The sequence below is a fragment of the Pocillopora damicornis genome, chromosome 11 (genome assembly GCF_964200805.1).
Source record: "Pocillopora damicornis chromosome 11, jaPocDami1.2, whole genome shotgun sequence".
NCBI lineage: Eukaryota > Metazoa > Cnidaria > Anthozoa > Scleractinia > Pocilloporidae > Pocillopora > Pocillopora damicornis.
The window spans coordinates 845,001-865,252 of record NC_142680.1 but is presented as its reverse complement, the minus strand read 5'-3'; the positions used below and the strand labels follow the sequence as shown (position 1 = coordinate 865,252).

Sequence of the window (20,252 nt, the reverse complement as noted above, 5' to 3'; positions counted from 1 at the left end):
TGGTGTATTTCACGTGTCGTGCAGGCTTGTGATACTGCAATGTTAGGTTTCCTCTCTTTTTCTCGTATAGAAAGACGAGGCTACATGTGGGATCAACGGAAAAACCCTGGGTTCTAGTCTATTACCCTTTAGGGTAGAACCTTGTTATTTTTCTTATTTTTTTATTTTATTTTTTGTGTGTGTGTGTGTCTGAACACGTAAAGAAAACGATATAAAGCTTCTGCCCGCCAAGAAAAATAAACATTGCCTTCTCGGCGCAAATTCATGCTGAGACTTGCTGTGACAGACAATTAAATATTTCTCCAGGTGCCTTATAAAGAAATTTAATTACAATGCTTGCTCGCTCCACCAACATCTTGGCTGCTTTTAATTTGAACTTATGTTGAATCTTACTAATCAGTATGCTTAAGAATCGCCTGACCATAGCACTATGCCTCTCTCGTGATCATTATTTTGATGAGCATGATAGCGCAGTACAAAATGATTTCTCATATATCCACGACAAATTCATGCTCAGGTTTATATGTAAAATGGCTCAAGATCGTGTCACGTTACATCGTTTACACATTTGGTATTTAAATAATGTTCCTTGATATGGTTTAGTTAGACTTAAAATTTATAATGAATAATCTAGATAGGTAGCTTTAGACAAATTCAGAAGAAACTTAATTTGAACCAAAGATACATCTGAATGAGTTTATTGGTACATTCTTGCATCGTGGTGGCCAGCTGTTAATTTGCGCCATCCAGGAGGTCCTTAAAGGGACAATTTGATTTAGCTTTTCAGACGATGTCATGGCTGCAACGCCTGAGGCAATTGTAGAAGTTATTGAGAGGTTTTACTTATTGATTCACTCTTTCCAAATTAGTATATTCAACTGTGATCTATTTGAAAAGGACTGGATTGTTAGACTGTTACAACACTTGTGCCATCGAGTTTTTAAAGCGACGGTAAAACAGAGAGGACCAGTATTGGCCATGGGTGGGGACGAGGGGCTGTTTGGGGTGGGGGGGGTAGGGTGTATTTTAAGAAGCATCACGACATTTGGACATTTGAACACGAGTGTTCAAACTTCTCACATGTTAGGCGATCCTTGTCCATGATTTTAGTTACTTTCCCTGATCATCAAACTATTCGTACATAATACGTTTCTTTTGCTACATTTTATTATTGTCATGATTAATTTTCACAACGTCGAGATTTTCATATTTAAGCATGCTTCACCCAAGGTTAATTTAAGATTTTTGATTTGAAGGCTTATTAAAGCAACATGAAGATTCCTGACGAGGTACAGTTAGACAAATAACAGCAAACTTATTCATTAAAATAACGTTTAGCCACAATACTGATCAATGCGTCCCCCGTAGGATCAGCTAATTTAGCAGCAATTTCACCGGGGCCGTATTTTACATTGGTTTGTAGTCGCAGGCTTTTTTTCTGCCCTAATATGATTTCCTGCACAACTTGCGCAATTTCTTCACTGCTCTGCATAGTTTCACCGAGTATTTTGCCAAAATATTCATTAACCGCTTCCATCAAACTTTTCGTCTTGGCGTCCAAGGTTGTCAAGTCCACGCTCTCTTGACTCCAGTCGCTCGCTTTCGACCTTACAGGAGTTTCAACGGGGCCTGGTTGCAACAGACAGCATCTATAAACAATCGAAATGATAGGAATTTAAGATATGAAATCATGAAATCAAAACATGGGTTGGTGTTAAGATTAAACTTATAGGTTAAATTAAAGAAAATTGTAATCTAGATCTTTGCTCTCCAGATTCAAACCTGGAGATCAGCATAAATTTCATAATAAATACTGAATATAAATATGTACTTATTGACTAGGTAGGAAAGCCAGATGGAAGATATTTTGCGCGAGGTCATGACGCACGGAACCCTGCAATTTCCATGGAAGGGACACAAAGAGTGGACTTGGTAAACAGCCGCTCTTCTCAGTGAGGAGAAGCCGGCGTTGTTTCCAAAGACTGTCTTGAAAGAGAGGCGAGAGAAGCTAACCCCGCTTGTGAGCGCAGAAAGCGTCTTACCTTATGTTAAACTGACGGAGTAGTGGAGCCATACTCTCTGTCAGACCTTCTACAGCAAACTTTGACGAGCTGTAAATTTCCACGAAAGGAACTCCAACAACACCGTGATGGCTGCTGTTATTAATGATTAGCCCACTCTCCCTCGCTTTCATGCTCGGCAGCACGGCCTGGATTAATCTCAGTGCCCCGAAGACGTTGACTTCAAATAGCTCCTTGGTGACTTTGATGGGGACACATTCCAGCGCTGACATAACAAGAGTACCAGCGTTGTTAACTGTAAATTTAAAAAGAAAAAAATTAGCAAATGGATTGAGGTGGGGTTCTCAATTAATTCATAGTTTCACTGGTGACGGAACTTTGCAATTACATGCTTTTATTTCAATCGCGTCCAAAAATATCTTCCCCAAGCCCATTGGCCTCGCAAATTTGCGAGTATCGGTTAAAAAAAGTTATTTTCATTTCTGTTCTATAGTGACTGATATTCCAATTCAGGAGAGTATCTTTTTTCCAAAGACGCGCAAAAAAATTCTCCCCTTATGATTCATATTTCAAGAAAATCAGAGCAGTAGAACTTACACAATACATCAATTCTTCCCTCTGTGTCCAACACTTCCTTCACAGCTTTCTGCACTGACTCGTCACTACACACATCCATCTGTTTAATGACTAGTGTGTCTCCAAGATATTCCTGTCCTTCTTCCTCCAATTGTCCTTTCTTCGCCAGATTTCTCATGGTGGCATAAACCTTGAAGCGTTTCTCGGTATCTTTGGCGAGAAACACAGCTGTAGCGAGTCCAATGCCACTAGAACAGCCAGATATCAACACGATTTGGGGAGAAGCCATGATTTATTTTTAGCAGCGCTCTGTTGTCAGTTTTGCTTTTCAACTGCAGATGATAGCTGTACTTGCAGGGCCCACCTTTAAATGAGTTTGTTAAGCTGCGTCATTATGGCATATTTAGTAAGTCATTTCCGTAAAAACAATGAACAGGCACGCAATTACGTAAATCAAGTACTCATGCGACCAGTAAGCAATAAAACCACATGGCTGTAAAGTGAAATTGTTCGTTGCCTCTTAACTTCGCTTACGCAGTTAAAGAACAACAATTTTTGTTATCGGCCCTGCAATTTGTTGGAGAATGCAAAATAGATATAGTTAGATCCGTTAGGCGGATTACATGAACCATAACGGATCAGCGATTATATTTATTCACTTTGGATCACGGAATACTTGTCACTTGCTCAAAAGGGGCCGGTAAATTACACTGTAATTTAGAGAACTTCTATTGAACGTTTAAAATGGGTAATACCTAATTTGTAGTACGCAAGATACCCGCTGTCTCATGTGAAGTTATTTTTACCACAGCTTTTATGTAAATTAAGGAGCTATATCATTCTCCGAGCTACACACATCAGAATGATTCTGCATATTTTGAAGCTTTCTTTTTGACTGATCATGATGGCTTCGCTTTTTCAGTCACTCCTTGTGATGGTTGATATCAAAAAGTGTTGTATCAGCTTAACGGTGTCCATCATGACGTCAGTTGTGTCTTTGCCACTTATACAATGAAATGGATGAAAATATATCGGAAGAATACGTCAAATCATGTTGTAGAAGCTGAGAAAGTATATTAAAAATTAGCATGACAGGTAAATATAACTGATTCTTAAAGAATCAATAAAATTATTTTTGAAAGTGAAAGACCGACAAGTCTTATTGGCAATGAAGGATGGAGTAAACGATTAATGAACCCTTACACCCCTAGAAGTGATTACCATGCAACTTCTCCTTGCAATTCCGATAAGTTATCTTGTTAACAGGTTATGAGAGCAAACGCGTTTATCAGCCAGAGGGAGTTATTCAGGAATAAGACCAAAATCTCCTCTCTAATTTACAAGGAAAAGTATGGCACAAAGTAGGGAGAATTATTAATTAAATCTTGGGAGTTAAAAGGTCAACAGCAAATATATTTTTCTACTGTTATCATATGGTACCCTCTGAAGTCACGTAAATGACAATAATTCATACACCAATGACTAGACATCTTCTCTTTTATTATATCTAGGGTCAAACTTTATGAAAGAGTAACATTGATTTATCTTAAGTCATACATAATATTAACGGCTGATTTTCATACGCCAGCTACTATAAAGAGCTCTATTATTAAGAACCATTTCTGTTTAAAACAGATATTTCATTTTCTCAAATAGTGCTTTGATATAATATCAACTGATGTATTTCCTGTGCGATCAGCTAATTTGGCAGGGATTTCACCAGGTCCAAATTTGTCGTTGGTTTGATGTCGCAAATTTGTCTTTTCTCCTAAGATTATTTCAAGCACAATTTGCGCAACTTCTTCACAATTCTGCATGGCGGCGTTGAAGGTACTTTGTACGTTGGAGAATACAGTTGCCATTATATCCTTTGTCTTTGGATCTAAGGTCGTCAAGTCCGCCCCAGCTTCGCACCATTCGTTTGCTTTGGGTACAATACTAGTCTGCACGGGGCCTGGCTCCAACAGGCAGCATCTAACAGAAAACAAATAAATTGAAAAAAAACTACACTGAGCTGAAAGCGACATATGTGCAATAAAGCAACTGCAATGTATGTTGTGAGAGTTATTTTTTAAATGAGACCATGACGTTTTCCTCTTTTTATGAGACAACCTTAGCTTACCAACAACTACATGAATGGGGAAGAAATGCCCTTCAAAAACAATTTTAAGGGGACTTTTACGGCAGTCTAGATCACCGAAAAATGAAGGATGTACTAATTACACCGTACTAATTTCGGCGAACATCGTCGCACGATTGAAAAGGAAAATATGGTGAAAAAAATTTCCGTCAGCGCGCGCCTCACTCCTGCAGTACTAGTGACGCTACAAGATGCGCGACGCGCCAACATTACGCTGTTTTAACTGACTATTTATAACCAGCTTGTTGTCTAAATTACACCATACCTGATGTTGAACTGTCGCAGAATGGGAGCTATGCTTTCCGTCAGACCCTCAATTGCAAACTTGGATGAGCAGTAAATTTCCACAAAAGGAACTCCTACGATGCCAAAATGACTGCTGTTGTTGATGATCAGCCCACTCTGCCTCGCTTTCATGCTTGGTAGCACAGCCTTGATTAACCTTAATGCTCCAAAGTAATTCACTTCAAACAGTTCCTTAGCCATTTGAATAGGAACACATTCAAGCGCAGTCATTAAGCCGATTCCTGCATTGTTAACTGCAAAGATAAGATAGTATAATAAATTTAGTCCATTGTACAAATTAATTTGGAGTCACAAAACTCGCCGCACATTCTCAACCAATAAAAACCAATCACGGCCTTTTGTACTCACACGCGATTTAGGATTAGCAAGAGATTATTAACAGTTTATAATCTCTTGGGACCAGCCATAATTGATCACGGGGGGGGGGGGGGGTCTGAGTATTTTTTTTGGGGATCAAATGGTTTTCAGAGAGGGAACAGAGGGGGTTGGTCGTGTCACAACCAAACTCTCCCGACCCCCCAGCCCCACCCCCACCCCCACCTTGAGGCGATAAATAACGACCATTCGACCAAGAGATGATAAACATTTAATAACGACCAGTCCCAAAAAAGCTGTTTTACTTGTGGACACTTTGGGTGGTATTTTCCTTTATTTTGATTGGTTATTATGATGACCTTGAAATTTCGTTTAAGACGCTAAATCGAAATACAACTTGAAGGCTTTTTTGGCGTTCTTTTAATTAAAAGTTAAGGTCATTGGGCTCTTTTAATTGAAAAAAAACTTCACTTTTCAGTGATCAGCCTCCGGCTCTGGCGAATGATTAATGTGCTCGCTATTGCATGAAAAGTCGAGAAGCATTTGTTAAGCATCTTCCTGTCATTTTGTCAAGGCTTCTTGTTCTGAGGACCGTTTTAAATTATCCTTGTCGTCCTTGTCTGAAGTAAATGAAGCTTCTCTCATAAGCAAGACTAAACAGAACTCGACACCTTGGGTTGCGATCATTATAACATACTATGTTTTCACTGAGATTAACGAAGAAAGGAAAAGAACTCATCCGTGATATTGCATTAAGCTCATTGGCATATATTTGTAACCAGTTAACTCGCAGATTCACGCAATGGAAATTTAAACCTTAACCGCAACCACGGCAAAAAAACATGCGTTCACTGTTAATTTTCCGAAATGGTGAATGACTGAGAAATTCAACATTAAACTGACGTTTTCCGATATCGGAAAACGTGCGGCAAATTCATTGTTCACCCTCAGTAAAACTCAGGAAAAACACGAAGTTCATCGCAAGTTATCCAGCACCAGGAAAATACTAATGAATAGCCTGTTCACCTGAACGTTTTTCTATAGTTTTCCCGTGCGCGCGAACAAGGCATTTTCCAAGCGTTTTCCTACAGAATAACTAACGGTGAATGCCATGAAAACATGATGTTTGTCGATTGTTTTCCTGCTCCACGAAAACGCTATTGTATAGCTTGTTTTCCTGAACATTTTACTCAAGTTTTCCCGAGCGTGCGATCGCTACATTTTCCGAGCGTTTTCCTCGCAGAATTACCAATGGTAAATGCCATGAAAACATGATGTTTGTCGATTGTTTTCCTGCTCCACGAAAACGCTAGTGTCTAGCTTGTTTTCCTGAACGTTATTCTATAATTTTCCCAAGCGCGCGAACGTTGCATTTGTCGAGCGTTTTCCTGCAGAATTGCAAACGGTAAATGCCAAAAAAACAAGAAAATCGTCGATTGTTTTCCTACTCCACGAAAACGCCACTGATAGCTTGTTTTCCAGAACGTTTTTCTATGGTTTTCCCGAGCGCGCGATTGCTGCATTTTCCAAGCGTATTCCCCGATAATTACTAATAGCATGAAAACATGATCTTTGTCGATTTTTTTCCTGCTCCATGAAAACGCTAATGTATGGCTTGTTCAACCGAAAGTTTTTCTCTACTTTTCCCGAGTACGCGAACGATACTGTTCTCACAGAATTACTAACGACCGTGGTTAAGAAATGAAGATGTGCTGTTCGTCTCTTGTTTCCCTGCTCTATGGAAACACTTGTGAACAGCTTGCATTGTTTTCCTGTAGCTTTTTGTAGTTTAATTAAGCTTATTGAGTCATTTGAGTGGATTGGATCATTTCAGGCAGTTGGGTCACTTGCACTGATTGGGTCATTTTCGCTGATGGCCACATGTTAGGTTCTGCTGTTTCAGAAAGTAAAGATGTTATTTGAAATTATTGGGTCATCTGAAACAGTTAGGTCACTGGAACCAATTTGGTCCTTTGAGGCAATTCTGTCATTTGGGCCAGTTGGATCATTTGAGGCAGTTGGCTTTAATTGGCTGATTGGGTCATTAGAGGCAGTTGGGTCAGAGAGACAGAAAGTAACTTTCTCAACAAAACATCACCTGCTGATCAGACTTCCACTGTTGAATGGCTAAGCCCAAACATTTGGAACAAAAAATTTTTTATTCTGCACTTTATACTTGAGCACAAGAACTCTGTTTTATCCTGTTTAAACTCAAAAGTTATCTTTCGCAGTTAGATTTTCAGATTATTAATGGATGGGATTATTTCAATTTCTTACAGAGAGAATGAACCACCAAACCTAGCTGTAGTAGCCACCATCTTGAAAGAGGTCAAAGAAGTAGAGCAGATTCAAAATGATTCTCTTTGTACAGAAAGAAGAATTCTAGGTATGATTGAATGGGGATTGTTTTGCCAAATAAACACAATTTGTCTTTAACTTTGGGTTGAATTTTTTTGAGACAAGTGCCCCATCTTGCCCCTTGCTCACTACAACCCTGAAAACTGACAATCTTTTTCATATAACTGATTGTGGCGTACTTACCTTTCCTTTCAGATGCTATTTCTCAAAACTTTGCATCATCAAAGAAACGTAGACGACAGGAAGAAAATGGTACTTACGAGCATTATCAGAGGGAGCAAAAGAAGCGACAAAGAAATAAAAGGGTAAAAAAATTTGTTTGGCTCTTTAACACTCTATTATCTTATCAGCTTGTATGTTTGAGTAAATTTCAAAGGGTTTGAATTCAAGTTTGATCTAAAAACAGGGTAAGGTTCAAATTACACTGTAGATCTGCTGATACAAAACATTTTATGCCAAGAACAACTCTGACCAGTGACACAAGGGCTTTATAAATGTTTTATTGTAGGAATTGCTCACCATTCGGTATTATAAAAACTTATTTCACATTTTCCCTTTTAGAAACTGGATAAGAGACTCAAAGTGGCAAGTGAAGAAGAGAAGAGACAACCAATTTTTGAGGCCCTGCATCCTAGTCTTGTCTCTTCAGACGAGTCTGATGAAGAAGATCCCACATCAATGGTAACAAGGCCCCTTACCTGGAGGGCAGAAGAAGTTACCAACTTCTTCCATATACTAGACCAGAGGTATAAGTCTTCCATGACAAATCAGCAAAAGAGGCAGTCAGTGAACAGAAGGGTTGGTAGACCAAGTCATAGAAATAGTAGAGAGATCCCAGAAAAATTGCTCTGGGCCACCACCTAAATTTAATTTTAATTTTAGTATACAGTCACTCAACTCTCTTCCCTAGGACCATCTCTTATGAAGTTGCTACATTTCTACCCAATTATACAGATGATGTAGGTCTACCATCTCCATTCTTTTATTCTGTCTGAATTTAGTTTTTAATTTGACAATTTGCTTATTTCAATTTTCTCACAAGAAACCACCTTAGTTGGCAAATGTGAAGTGAGCCTTCTGTACAATCATGGTTGATTACAAGAGAGTTTGAAGACTGTAAACATATACATGTATAACATGTAATATTTTGAGCAATTTAAGTAATTGAGCAGCCTACATTTAAGTTATTGTCAGTGGATAGTGAAATCAGTTTCTAGAATATTTTGCCTTCCCTGACCACCATTTGGCACTTATGTCCAGGATTGAATGCAGGTGTTTTTTGGCAAACAATTCACATTATATGAATAGATTTTTGAACATTATCACACTACATTATCACAGAATTGTGCATTTAAGTGAATTTTTATTAGTGAGAAAAATTTATCATGCTCATTTTAAAGAGCCCAAAATCCTTGACATATCTGCCATTTTAGAGGTGGCTGCAATTTTCATTCTTCCTTAGAGTTCTCTTGTTCTCCATCAGATGGAGTACTCCAAGATTTTCTCAGTCCAAGTAAATATTTTCTCTTTAAGTTAATATTTTAGAAGTTTCAATGATTTTCAAATTTGGCTCAAACTGTTATAATTAATATATCTGAGTCAAAGATACATGCAGCCTTCACAGTTAAGGTTTAAGAAAATTCTGTCAATTAAATTTATTCTTCAGTTGCAATTTCAAACATTAGAAGTTTTTAAAATAGATCTAAGGTATAAAATTAAATGTAAGGTGCTATTCTCAGAATGTTGCCTTGATTCCCTCAGCACATGAAGTTCACATAATTATATTTTCTTCAAACCTTGACACTCATTTTTGCAAAATGTTTATAGTTTGTATATATAGACCTGCACATAATTTTTCAGACAGTCATCCTTCCAATTTTATAATATCAGTTATACGGTACGGGTTAAGTTTTGCCTCTTTTGGATTTAGAGAGAAAAAATGTGTAAAGCGAAATAAGGATGACAAACATGATTGTTATCAGGCTCCGTTTTGGACTCTGAAAAAATTGTACCGCTAACATCATTGTGCATTAATAAACTTGATAAGAATTATTAAAGGAGTGCTAATCCTGTCTGGGAGAGGGAAATAGGACAAAATGCTTTGAGAACCAGCAGTAGAGCTGAGTCCAGGAAGTGAAATACAACGAACAGTAATTGACCGTGCGGCAGTAAACGCGGGAAAATGCATCCCTTGCACGAATTCACCGTTACAGAAAATACCGGAAAATGCATGCTTTCGACTGGTTAATACCAGTGAACATAACGTTGGAATGCGCAAAATGGCTGTAAATGGCAGAATACATGTTGTTTTCCATAGATTAACCGAACAACAATAAAAGGTAAAACGCCTGAAAATGCGTTTTCACGAAATTTCTCGAATTCACTATTGCGGAAAAACGTTGGAAAATGCATGCTTTCGACTGGATAATTCTTGTGAACATTTCGTTCACCGGGCGTAAAATGGTTGCGAACAAAAGAAAACATGGCATTTTCTATGCGTTATACGAACTGCAAACTCTGGAAAATATTATGTTTTCCCGTATTTACACACATTAACCTTCCCGGAAAATGCGTGTTTTCAGCTGTTAACTCCGGTGAATACGTTGTTGTTCACTCGGAAAATGCCAATGAACGAAAGGAAAACACGCTGTTTGCCATGTGTTAACCGAGCGGTTAATGCCGGAAAATGAATTGTTTACCTGCATTTACCGCAAAGGAAAACTACCGAATAATGGAACGAATACTGGGATTCACCGATGCGAAAACGCGCAGAAAACGTCGGATTTTCTGTTGGCAAAACACGGGTAAACGATAGTAAATTGCCACGTTTTCCGTAAATTCAACCTTCGTTTTCCGTACGGTGAACGCTTGTTTTTTTGCCATGCTCATAAGCAAGACTAAACAGAACTCGACACCTTGGGTTGCGATCATTATAACATACTATGTTTTCACTGAGATTAACGAAGAATGGAAAAGAACTCATCCGTGATATTGCATTAAGCTCATTGGCATATATTTGTAACCAGTTAACTTGCAGATTCACGCAATAGAAATTTAAACCTTAACCGCAACCAAACTGTCCAGGATATCAACAAATCAAGAAAAAGAAGTAACTTACACAATACATCAATCCTTCCCTCTATGTCCAACACTTCCTTCACAGCTTTCTCTACTGACTCGTCACTACACACATCCATCTGTTTAATGACCAGTGTGTCTCCAAGATATTCTTTTCCTTCCTCTTCCAATTGTCCTCTCTTCGTCAGATTTCTCATGGTGGAATAAACCTTAAAGCGTTTCTCGGCATCTTTGGCGAGAAACACAGCTGTAGCGAGTCCAATGCCACTAGAGCAGCCAGAAATCAACACTATTTGGACGGCCATGTTGTTTTTGACGATTGTCAGTCTGCTAATGGGGTGTACTAAGTAGCTTGAATAAATAAAACATGTTTAAAAAATCAGCGCTGCCAAAGACTCGGATGGAGATGAAAATAACTTAATTTATCCGTACTTGACCTTCCATGACTTTGTTTGAACTAGGTAGGGGGCAAAAATCGCAGCTCTCGGAAATTGCCTGAAATCAAGAGAAAATATATTTAAAGATGCAAAATCTATCTGAATTCAACCGTAAAAGATTAGGTGTGGCTATCAACTGTGCAAAATATAAGCCTAAAAAATATAATAAAAACGGGAAACGTAGTATGCTCTGCTTCGTTTCAGGCGAAGGCCACTGAGGGAAAGTAAAATAAGAAAAAGGCAGAGCCCAGATTTTCTCATGGGGAAAGATAAATAAGAGTTTTTGCTAAAGTTTTAAACCTTGGTAACCCATAAAGTAAATTCAAATATGAACGCCTTTTCGCTTCTGAGGAAACAATAATGCTTCTTTGGTTGCCATGGGAAATTTTCGATTTAGAAAAAATTTTCCCGAAAGAGTAAATAACAAAACTAATAACAATTCAAATAAAAGATTCATTACTAAAGTTTTCTGACGGACTAGAAATCAGGAAGTTAAAGCTAAAGCTGTTTAATTATCGGCTCTATTTCTTCAGTACTCTCAGACCCGGTCTTCAAAAAAAAAAAGACTTGACGCTTAAGAACTTTTTCGGCTTTTCCGATAGCACTTCCGGAGCGGTGCACAGTTTTTAGTTCGTCGTGGGGAGGGGAAGGAAGAGGAAGGATGTTCCATCGAGTGGCTGAGCCTCTATAAAAATTAAGGGGAAAAGACAGCAGATTGACGATGCAACGGAAAAATAATTTATTATAAGAGAAGCCGTTTTTAATTCTTTAGACTGTACTTAATTTCATTGGCTCTGTATTTTTGCTTTATGAAACAAGAGTAGCTACTTCTTTCGTGCAACCCACCTCAACACCTGAGCAATAAAAAAGAGGCACAGGAGGTTCTGCTGAGTGTGTAACTGATGTTCTTACCATAAATTAATCACAGCAAGATGGAATCTACGTGTTGAACAGAAACAGAGTTCTGTGATATTCTAAGGAGGGGATATTTACCCAATGGGGAGGAACTTGAAGGCATAATCAAGGGATTAATGGTGGTTGAAGTTCGATCCATGGGGAAAGTGATTGGGGTTTAACTTTCACACACTCAGTAATTGCATTATTTCAAGTTATTTTTCATTTATTTCCTTCTTTAATCCAAGTTGGGAGAAACTGTTCTTTGAAACTTACCATGCACGTAAGTCAAGTTATGCAGTTAGTTTTACAATATGGTGGCATCTAACCTAGTAGAGTTTGTGGTCAAAAATATACAATTGCATTTTGAGTTATTTTATCTGGATTGACATGAAATGTGTTAATAAAGTCTTTTGATACCATTCTGTGCACACTATTGTTAATTTGCATATCAGATCACATGACACTTCAGTGAATAGTCATGTTTAAAGATTGCCTTTCCACTGTGTTGCTTAATCTACCTTTTTTTTGTTTGTTTTTGTATGAATACTACTTGTCATCACAAAACTGTTTGGCAACCAGATTCACAGATTTAAACCCTGTAGCATCAGCAAATCTGGCAGTAATTTCTTCACTAAACATTCCTTCATTAGGTAGATAGCGAAACTGGCCCTTGTCACTTAGAATTATATCTTGAACAACCTCTGCTATTGCCTGTGAAGTTAAAAACTTTCCTTCCAAAGCTGGACCCATTCTCTCCATCATTCTGACCCACAAGTCCTGTGTCTTTTGGTCAGCAGTTTTCAAGTCAATACCCTTGGTATTTTCAACATTGTTGTCTCCAATTGAAGTGCTTACAGGGCCAGGCTCAAGCAAAGTGCATCTATTTCAGAGGGAAAAAGAAAGACAATAAATTCTCCCCTCTAGCTGCAACACATTTCCTTTAAAATTAGCCATGAGAATTGGGTCTTAGATCAAGATGATAACTTCTACCTGATAAGTTTGAATATTCTCATTACTTGTTTCCTGAATAATGTACACAATGGTAAGGAGATGTTACATGCTAATCACTTCTGGGAATCAAAGGGTTAATTAAAGGGTACTGAGAAAATTTTAAAAAAATTGCAGCAGGCACATTCTGGCTAGTAAAGCGTGTAAAATGGAGTTCTTTCAACATTTCTAAGAAACTTTTCCCCTTCACCCATAGAAGTGACACAAAAAAAATTTCTCCTTACAGTAAGGTAGGCTAAGCAGTGATGAGAGTAAATAAAAATATTATTTAAGGAATATTGGTTTAAAATACTAAATGATATTGGCCAACATTTAAAAGAGCCTTGGATTAAAATCAGTTTCAACTCAGTCAGAGCCAATGACAAGACCTTAACCTTCTCCACCGTAACATTAGTATGCATATTCTCCATGCTGTTCTCTATATATTCACTAAGGTACTGACAAGGAGAATTTGTGTAATAATCAACAGATTCCTTAGGCAGCGATCATTTCAATAACATTGTAGACTTAATGTTTGATTCAGAGGTGATATTGTAAGGAGAAATTAGATGCCAGTCACCCTTATTGGTCAATGGGTTTAAAGAGGCCTTTGGAAGTACTAAAGTGGTTAATAATACACATGAAAAAATCATACGCATCTGATAGGCTGTAAATAAGTGTATTTTTTATGTAACACTATTGCAAAGTTGTAAAACAAATGCAAATTACAAATAGCGCACACTATCAAAATTTGCCAGTCTTGACATTCTGTGATATTTTTTTCATGCAAATTGTTAAATAAGAACATGATTTCTCATGCAGTTTGGTTTAAATAGGCACTTGTAAGTTTTTCAAAGACTACAAATTTCACTCGCCCTACAGACTTGTGAAATTTTGTTGTCTTTGCAGAATTTACTTGCACTTATTAACACCAAATTGCTCTTAAAATCTTTGCTAACAGGGCCCTAGATGCAAAAAAGGAGACAAAAATTAAAAGAAATAATCAAAAGATTCATAACTGATTACCTTATGTTAAAGTGCTTAAGTGTTGGAACCAGAGATTCTGTCAGCCCTTCAACAGCAAACTTCGACGCACAGTACACCTCAAAGAATGGGGCACCAATAACTCCAAAAACACTGCTGTTGTTGATTATGTGTCCACTTTCTCTTGCTTTCATGCTTGGGAGAACTGCATTTATCAACCGCAGGGTCCCAAAAAAGTTGATATCAAATGTTTCTTTAGCCAATTCCATGGGGACACAGTCAAGGATTGTTAGAAGTGACACCCCAGCATTGTTAACTGCAAATATTGCAAAATAACACGGGCACAAATCAAGAAAGAAACTTGGAAATGAAGAGAATCTTTCCATAGCACAAACTTTTGAAGGAAGCATTCTTCACCGGAGCTACTCAAAGGAGTGCATTTTACTTCTGATTGGCTGAAAACGAGTTCATTTTTCATAACATAAGATACATGAAAAAATTACTCAGTTCTGATTGGTTATGATAGATGCAGTTTTCAGGTAATTAAATGCAGAAGAGGGTTAATTCAGTGCAAAGAAGTAACAAACCAGACTGAACTATTCTTTGAACTGTTTAGCCAGACTTTGAACTTTATTGCGCCTTAAAGATGTGAAAATATCATAATTTGTATATTATTGTTTAGATCGTACGCGGTTGTTTTAACCGAACGCACAATGTCACTTGCATGGTTTGAATAAATTGTTTTTGCACTTGATGCACGCGCTTTGCTTCTGCATAATTATGATAAGCTATCTCGTATTTTTCATGTATAATATTAGTATTAGTTAATCACATGAATTCGAATGTAAATGTTTTAATGTAAATTTTTGCAAAGACAACAAATTGCACACGCCCTACGGGCTCGTGCAATTTTGTTAGTCTTTGAAAAAATTTACTCCCGCATATTTATTCCAAATTGGACTCGAAATGAAGTGATTAACTATGCTAACACGAATGCAAATGTGAAATAGCACAGGCCCGCTGCCAAAATTTGGTCTTTCGTGACTTTTTAGGATTATTTTTTCATGTAAATTATTAATAAGTAATGGTGTCAATTGGCACTTTTACATCATGCAATTTAGTTGCCTTTGAAAAATTTACCCTTGCTTATTGACGCTTAACTCGAAATAATCTTGTTACCTACACCAATGTTTTCGCTAAGATAAACGAAGTAAAGAAAAGAGCTCACCCGTGATGGAGTATTAAGCTGATAAGCAAATAATTCTTACTTCTCGGATGAGCGGGGTTCCACTGTAGTTGCGCAACACTGCGATTCACGCAGTATACGCTTAAAATTACTACTTAACTCCAACAAACCAATACAGAATGTTAAAAAATTAACAAAAGGTAACTTACAAAGTACATCAATTCTCCCTTCTGTGTCCAACACCTCCTTCACAGCTTTCTGCACTGACTCATCACTACACACGTCCATCTGTTTAACAACCAATGTGTCTCCAAGATATTCCTTTCCTTCTTCCTCCAGTTGTCCTTTCTTCGCCAGATTTCTCATGGTGGCGTAGACCTTAAAGCGTTTTTCGGCATCTTTGGCGAGAAACACAGCTGTTGCGAGTCCAATGCCACTGGAACAGCCTGAAATCAACACGATTTGGCGAGAAGACATGATTTCTTTCCCTCAACGTCGCTTCTTTCGGCCGTAACTAATGCGTGACTCAGATGCGTGAGTAGTCATGCGTGACTCATCCCCAAACTCCCCGATAGAGTTCATTCGGGACGGGAGAGGTACAAGTCTATGTAGAATAGGCCAAAAAAAGGGGAAAATGAAATGCCCTGTGAAATGTCGACCTGGGTCACTATACTTATACAGGACAGGACAGGTTTTCTGTTACAGTTAATGCTTTCTATTTATAAAAGTTGCTTTCACTTGAATTGACGAGTGCAGCAAAACTAGAAAAGAAAAGCCTCAGATGTAGCAGCCTGAAGAACAGACGCCTTCTACGGGCAAATTTTGGTTCCTTCACGAAGGAGACGTCAAAAATTATTTTGTAAGTTGTAAACCATGGGCTACCTTCAAAAGACAGCTCACCAGCCGTTTAGGAAATAGCTCCCAGATTATTCTCCATAACGAGAGAAGGACTACACCGTAAGCGTGCAAAAAAATTATATAATTGTTCTTTCCGAGTACAAGTTGCAAGGGATACACGGGTAATAAAATGACCTTGAGTTACTTTCATAACTGTGCTTCTACTATGTCGCACTGGCTTGTACTCGACAAACCGAGCGGTACTGGGAGAAATAGTAATGATGACTGACACAGAATGAGGATAAGACATTTGATTCAGTCAGTATGATACACATCGGTTCATATGTACACACACACACACACGCACACACACGCACGCACACACACACACACACACACACACACACACACACACACACACACACACACACACATATATATGTATATTTAACATCTTTTTGTTGTTTTCCTAAGGGCCTATTTACACGGTACGACTTTGTCGCATGCGACAAGCTTACGACAGGCTTACGACACGAATCGTTTCGTGTAAATCAAACCTACAACTCGCTTACGACTCTTAAGTCATGTCGTAGGCCTGTCGTAAGCTTGTCGCATGCGACAAAGTCGTGCCGTGTAAATAGGCCTTAAGTAGGTCCCAGAACTGCGATGAAACGGTCTAAAAAACCCAGCAACATTTCTATTTACAAATCGACGAAAAAAACTTCTTTCGCGCGACGAAATAGATCCTTTGCCAGAAAACATTCAGAGCTTCACATAAAGGATGTAAAGATCGTTGCAGTGTTTGGCTTACTATATTAGTTGCGCAAGGAATGCTAAGTGGGATTGGGAAAAAAACCATTAGACTGGTGAACAGATCTCCCTATTAGTCACAAATATGCTGCAACGAAAACTCGAGTAGTAAGTCGATAAAAAGCTACTGATTAAATTCATAGTGTATTTGTACGCTAAATTTTATATATTGTTCACATTTTACAAACATGAGTTATTCAGTGTCGAGAAAGTCTCTCTTCACCATTTCAACTAAAGTATTTCCTGTAGGATCGGCAAGCTTCACTTTGATTTCCTCGGGTCTGTATTTTGCATTTGTTTGGTATCGAAACTGTGGTTTCTCACAGAGGATAATATTCTTCACGTATTCTGCCACCTGGTGAGAAGTTTGCATCGTGCTTCCGAACATAGAGACCATTCTCCCCGCAAAGGTTCCCAGAAGTTCTTGACTCTTTTGGTCGGCGTCCGATAAACTGAATTTGTTAACGAAGGCGGTGCCATTTTCAGGACCGAGGGTCTGCGTAGGGCCTGGTTCGAGTATGGTACACCTGCAAGGAGAGGTTACCAATATAAACATGGCTTTTTTTTTGGTATGAATTTGAAGCTCCAGAAATAAGGCCAAAATTGAAAAAAGGCAAAAAGGATTAAAAAGTGATTTTAAAAAATCCTGAAATGGCTTAAGAACATAAAAATATCTCAGAAATTACCACCTGAGACCTTATACCTTAAAGAGTGAAATACATCAGCATCACACCCACATTGCAATTCTGCTATTGTATGGAAATTTTTCCCGACGGAATTTAAACGATCACCATCCTCAGTTACCTCTTTTGGAGAGTAACTCAATAAGTTTGCAGTTATCTTTTAACATAAATATACCTTCGCGGCTACTGAACTTTTGCTCTATACTCTATTTAAGATACATCCTCACTTGACTCCAAGCGGAAATTAGATTTTCATTTGTCATACATAATCTAGTTAACAATGATAAAGTGGGCTGATTATGCAATAATGAACTGAGTAGCTCTTATGATCTATGATCTATCAGAGGACAGACATATAGACGTCATCACCACCATTATTTCCTTCTTTGTTATATAAAACCAAGAGATTCTCTTGATAAAAGCAATATTCCATATTGCTATGGGTCTGCACAGTAATAGATCACAGAACACGTCAAAATATGGTAAGAACATCAGTGACACACTCAGCTGCACCATGTGTGCCACTTTTTTGTTCTTGTCTGTGATCTATTACTGTACAGAACCAAGGCAACATGGAATCCATTTATCAAAAGTTTGCATTGTCTTTAAGCGTGAATTTACCTTTGCGGTTACAGAGCTTGTGCTCTACACTCTGTAAGAGATATTCTCCCTTGATTCGCGAAAATTCGATTTCCGTTTCTTGTACATAATCTAATTAAGAATTATATGATAAGCTGCACTATATGAGAATTTTAATTAGTTCCATCCAATGATTTATCAGAGGACAGACGTATAGATGACGTCACTATGAATGACTTTAGATAGATTGATTGCATGTGACCATGCGTCTGTTTATCAATGGATCATCGATAAGGTCAGCGGATCAGTATCACACTTGGGTGCGCCTCGTGAGCCACTTGTAATTCTTACCAAATTTTTACGTCATCTGTGATCTATCATTGAACGAATGCACGGCAAAGAAGAGTCTATTTATTGAATAGATTCCAAAAATAAGAATCATCAAAACATGTGTATCATTCGGCTTATTATAGAAGAGCTATCGGAGATTTGACTGAAGACTATCACACTACCTGATGTTGAAATGAAGCAAGACTGGAGCTAAAGCTTCCGTGAGTCCCTCCATAGCGAACTTTGTTGCACAGTAACTCTCGTTAAAAGGCACCCCGACGATACCAAGATGGCTACTGTTGTTGATGATATGTCCGCTTCGTCTTGCTTTCATTCCTGGTAGCACGGCTTGGATCAAACGCACAGAGCCAAAGAAATTCACTTCAAACAGCTCCTTGACCAGGGCGAGTGGTGTGCATTCCAGTGCAGTATACAGACCTCCAATACCAGCGTTGTTAACTTATGAATAGATAATACCAGTTAGTTCTCAGCTAAATAAAATATTTCACATATTTTGGGGTCAAAAATGTTTACAGCGAGCAGTGTCTAAATAGCTTTGATTCCCTTTTTACCGTCATTTTAAACCACTTTTACCAGCGCTCATAGCATCCTTGGGTCGATTTCAACGCAAGCAGACTTCTCAGTTTAAAAGCGAACCAGAGAGGCGAAGACGGGCAAGAAATGGGAGACTTGTACTGCCTTGTGTCTCAGGGAACCCTCCTGCAATGGGACGTTTTGCCCATTTTTTAAAAGGATTAACATGACAAATATTGAATTCTGGCAATTATTTCCTATACACTGAATTACTACGTTGGCTTTAGGTAAGGGTTTAGTGCACAATAGCCTCGTTTATGATCCTCGTTTGTTTTACTGAAATAACTACGCACTTAAATTGTCTAAATTCTCACAAAGAAGTATTCATGGTGAAGCTATAAAACCGAGCAAACGCCTCGAGCAATAGATCAAACTTGGTCTTAAAGACAAGGCATTTATCGTTTTCTTTTATACGATCAGCTCAGGTTTGATTAGGAAGTTTTAAAACCCCGCGTGAATCATCCATCATTTTGATACGTCTAAAAAAAATGACCAAACACTCGTTCTCGACCTTGAGTCTTATATGTATTTGCTGATGAAGCACTCAAGAGAGACCCTTCGACCCCGCTTCATATGACTCACTTTGTGGTGGATGATTTTCGTATTTAAAATTCCTTCTGCCTTTTTGCTTTGATTGCACAAACAGCAGGCGTTAATGCTTGTCTCCGGCCCGGCTAATGTTATCGTTTAACACACAATAAAGTATCGAAAAATAGAGAGCCTTGAAATCGATCTCTGTCGTAACCTTTCAATTGGCATTTTATGATTCATGAACAAAACCGCATTGCCTGAAGCGCCAGCTATTAAGATTTCCGAACAACTTTTGGTTTAACCACGGAATTTGTAAGCAGGTTTTTCATGGATAATTATTCATTAAGAGATCCTTTCTTCGCGATGTCTTCTATAAATAAACGATTAGCCACAAGCTGATACTGGCATTGTCACCTCAGCAAACAAAAGATTTGCAAAAGCGTACGTCTCGTGTACAATTTAAAGGTATTGCTTTTATCCATTAAGTGTACTGTTTAAGGAAAACGCAACTTGAACTTTATATCCAGCTTTCTCGAGAAGGTGGTATTGTAAAAAAATGATTAATGATTATGAGGAAAAAAAACATAAACTCTTATTACAGGA

At 38.1% G+C, this 20,252-nt stretch overlaps 5 protein-coding genes across 7 annotated transcripts in view; 1 reads left to right on the top strand and 4 right to left on the bottom strand.

The window, feature by feature from the left end:
* Window positions 1–1,145: 1,145 nt before the first annotated feature.
* Window positions 1,146–2,941, bottom strand: LOC113669538 (retinol dehydrogenase 8). The gene is made up of 3 exons (XM_027185590.2): window positions 2,619–2,941; window positions 2,043–2,316; window positions 1,146–1,649 (listed from the first exon to the last, which is right to left on the bottom strand). Exons 1-3 carry the CDS (start codon window positions 2,884–2,886, stop codon window positions 1,316–1,318), a joined length of 876 nt encoding a protein of 291 aa, XP_027041391.2. The 5' UTR covers window positions 2,887–2,941; the 3' UTR covers window positions 1,146–1,315.
* A 1,135-nt stretch (window positions 2,942–4,076) lies between these two features.
* Window positions 4,077–11,333, bottom strand: LOC113669473 (retinol dehydrogenase 8-like). 2 transcript variants are annotated; one of them, XM_089188165.1, is made up of 4 exons: window positions 11,227–11,333; window positions 10,835–11,145; window positions 5,003–5,276; window positions 4,077–4,571 (listed from the first exon to the last, which is right to left on the bottom strand). In XM_089188165.1, the coding sequence occupies exons 2-4, from the start codon at window positions 11,097–11,099 to the stop codon at window positions 4,238–4,240; spliced, it is 873 nt and encodes a 290-aa protein (XP_089044291.1). In that variant the 5' UTR covers window positions 11,100–11,145; window positions 11,227–11,333; the 3' UTR covers window positions 4,077–4,237. The 2 variants fall into 2 exon arrangements, with proteins under 2 accessions (XP_089044291.1, XP_089044290.1); XM_089188164.1 differs by having other exon boundaries at window positions 10,835–11,289.
* Window positions 7,020–9,387, top strand: LOC149036974 (uncharacterized). The gene is made up of 3 exons (XM_089187458.1): window positions 7,020–7,744; window positions 7,912–8,021; window positions 8,278–9,387. The coding sequence occupies exons 1-3, from the start codon at window positions 7,609–7,611 to the stop codon at window positions 8,578–8,580; spliced, it is 549 nt and encodes a 182-aa protein (XP_089043584.1). The 5' UTR covers window positions 7,020–7,608; the 3' UTR covers window positions 8,581–9,387.
* A 1,000-nt stretch (window positions 11,334–12,333) lies between the features above and the next one.
* On the bottom strand, window positions 12,334–15,801 carry LOC113669495 (retinol dehydrogenase 8). Its single transcript, XM_027185533.2, has 3 exons — window positions 15,495–15,801; window positions 14,142–14,415; window positions 12,334–13,008 (listed from the first exon to the last, which is right to left on the bottom strand). The coding sequence occupies exons 1-3, from the start codon at window positions 15,760–15,762 to the stop codon at window positions 12,675–12,677; spliced, it is 876 nt and encodes a 291-aa protein (XP_027041334.2). The 5' UTR covers window positions 15,763–15,801; the 3' UTR covers window positions 12,334–12,674.
* A 618-nt stretch (window positions 15,802–16,419) lies between these two features.
* LOC113669496 (retinol dehydrogenase 8) overlaps window positions 16,420–20,252 on the bottom strand; it is a 4,815-nt gene continuing 982 nt past the window's right edge. For both annotated transcript variants that reach the window (XM_089188162.1, XM_027185534.2), the window contains 2 exons: window positions 18,707–18,983; window positions 16,420–17,459 (listed from right to left, as the gene is read on the bottom strand). In XM_089188162.1, the coding sequence (XP_089044288.1) occupies window positions 17,126–17,459; window positions 18,707–18,983 (611 nt within the window). In that variant the 3' untranslated portion in view covers window positions 16,420–17,125. The remainder of the gene's footprint in view (window positions 17,460–18,706; window positions 18,984–20,252) is intronic.

Excerpts from the sequence above, each read along its gene's own strand:
- LOC113669495 (XM_027185533.2), bottom strand. The coding sequence starts at position 15,762 with ATGTCTTCTCGCCAAATCGTGTTGATTTCAGGCTGTTCCAGTGGCATT. Across the intron at positions 14,416-15,494 it reads AGGGAGAATTGATGTACTTT|TTAACAATGCTGGGGTGTCA; the intron begins GTAAGTTACCTT and ends CAATATTTGCAG. Across the intron at positions 13,009-14,141 it reads CTTAAGCACTTTAACATAAG|ATGCACTTTGCTTGAGCCTG; the intron begins GTAATCAGTTAT and ends CCTCTGAAATAG.
- LOC113669473 (XM_089188165.1), bottom strand. The coding sequence starts at position 11,099 with ATGGCCGTCCAAATAGTGTTGATTTCTGGCTGCTCTAGTGGCATTGGA. Across the intron at positions 5,277-10,834 it reads GGGAAGGATTGATGTATTGT|TTAACAATGCAGGAATCGGC; the intron begins GTAAGTTACTTC and ends TTATCTTTGCAG. Across the intron at positions 4,572-5,002 it reads CTGCGACAGTTCAACATCAG|ATGCTGCCTGTTGGAGCCAG; the intron begins GTATGGTGTAAT and ends GTTTTCTGTTAG.
- LOC149036974 (XM_089187458.1), top strand. The coding sequence starts at position 7,609 with ATGGATGGGATTATTTCAATTTCTTACAGAGAGAATGAACCACCAAAC. Across the intron at positions 7,745-7,911 it reads TACAGAAAGAAGAATTCTAG|ATGCTATTTCTCAAAACTTT; the intron begins GTATGATTGAAT and ends CTTTCCTTTCAG. Across the intron at positions 8,022-8,277 it reads AGCGACAAAGAAATAAAAGG|AAACTGGATAAGAGACTCAA; the intron begins GTAAAAAAATTT and ends TTTCCCTTTTAG.
- LOC113669538 (XM_027185590.2), bottom strand. The coding sequence starts at position 2,886 with ATGGCTTCTCCCCAAATCGTGTTGATATCTGGCTGTTCTAGTGGCATT. Across the intron at positions 2,317-2,618 it reads GGGAAGAATTGATGTATTGT|TTAACAACGCTGGTACTCTT; the intron begins GTAAGTTCTACT and ends TTAAATTTACAG. Across the intron at positions 1,650-2,042 it reads CTCCGTCAGTTTAACATAAG|ATGCTGTCTGTTGCAACCAG; the intron begins GTAAGACGCTTT and ends GATTGTTTATAG.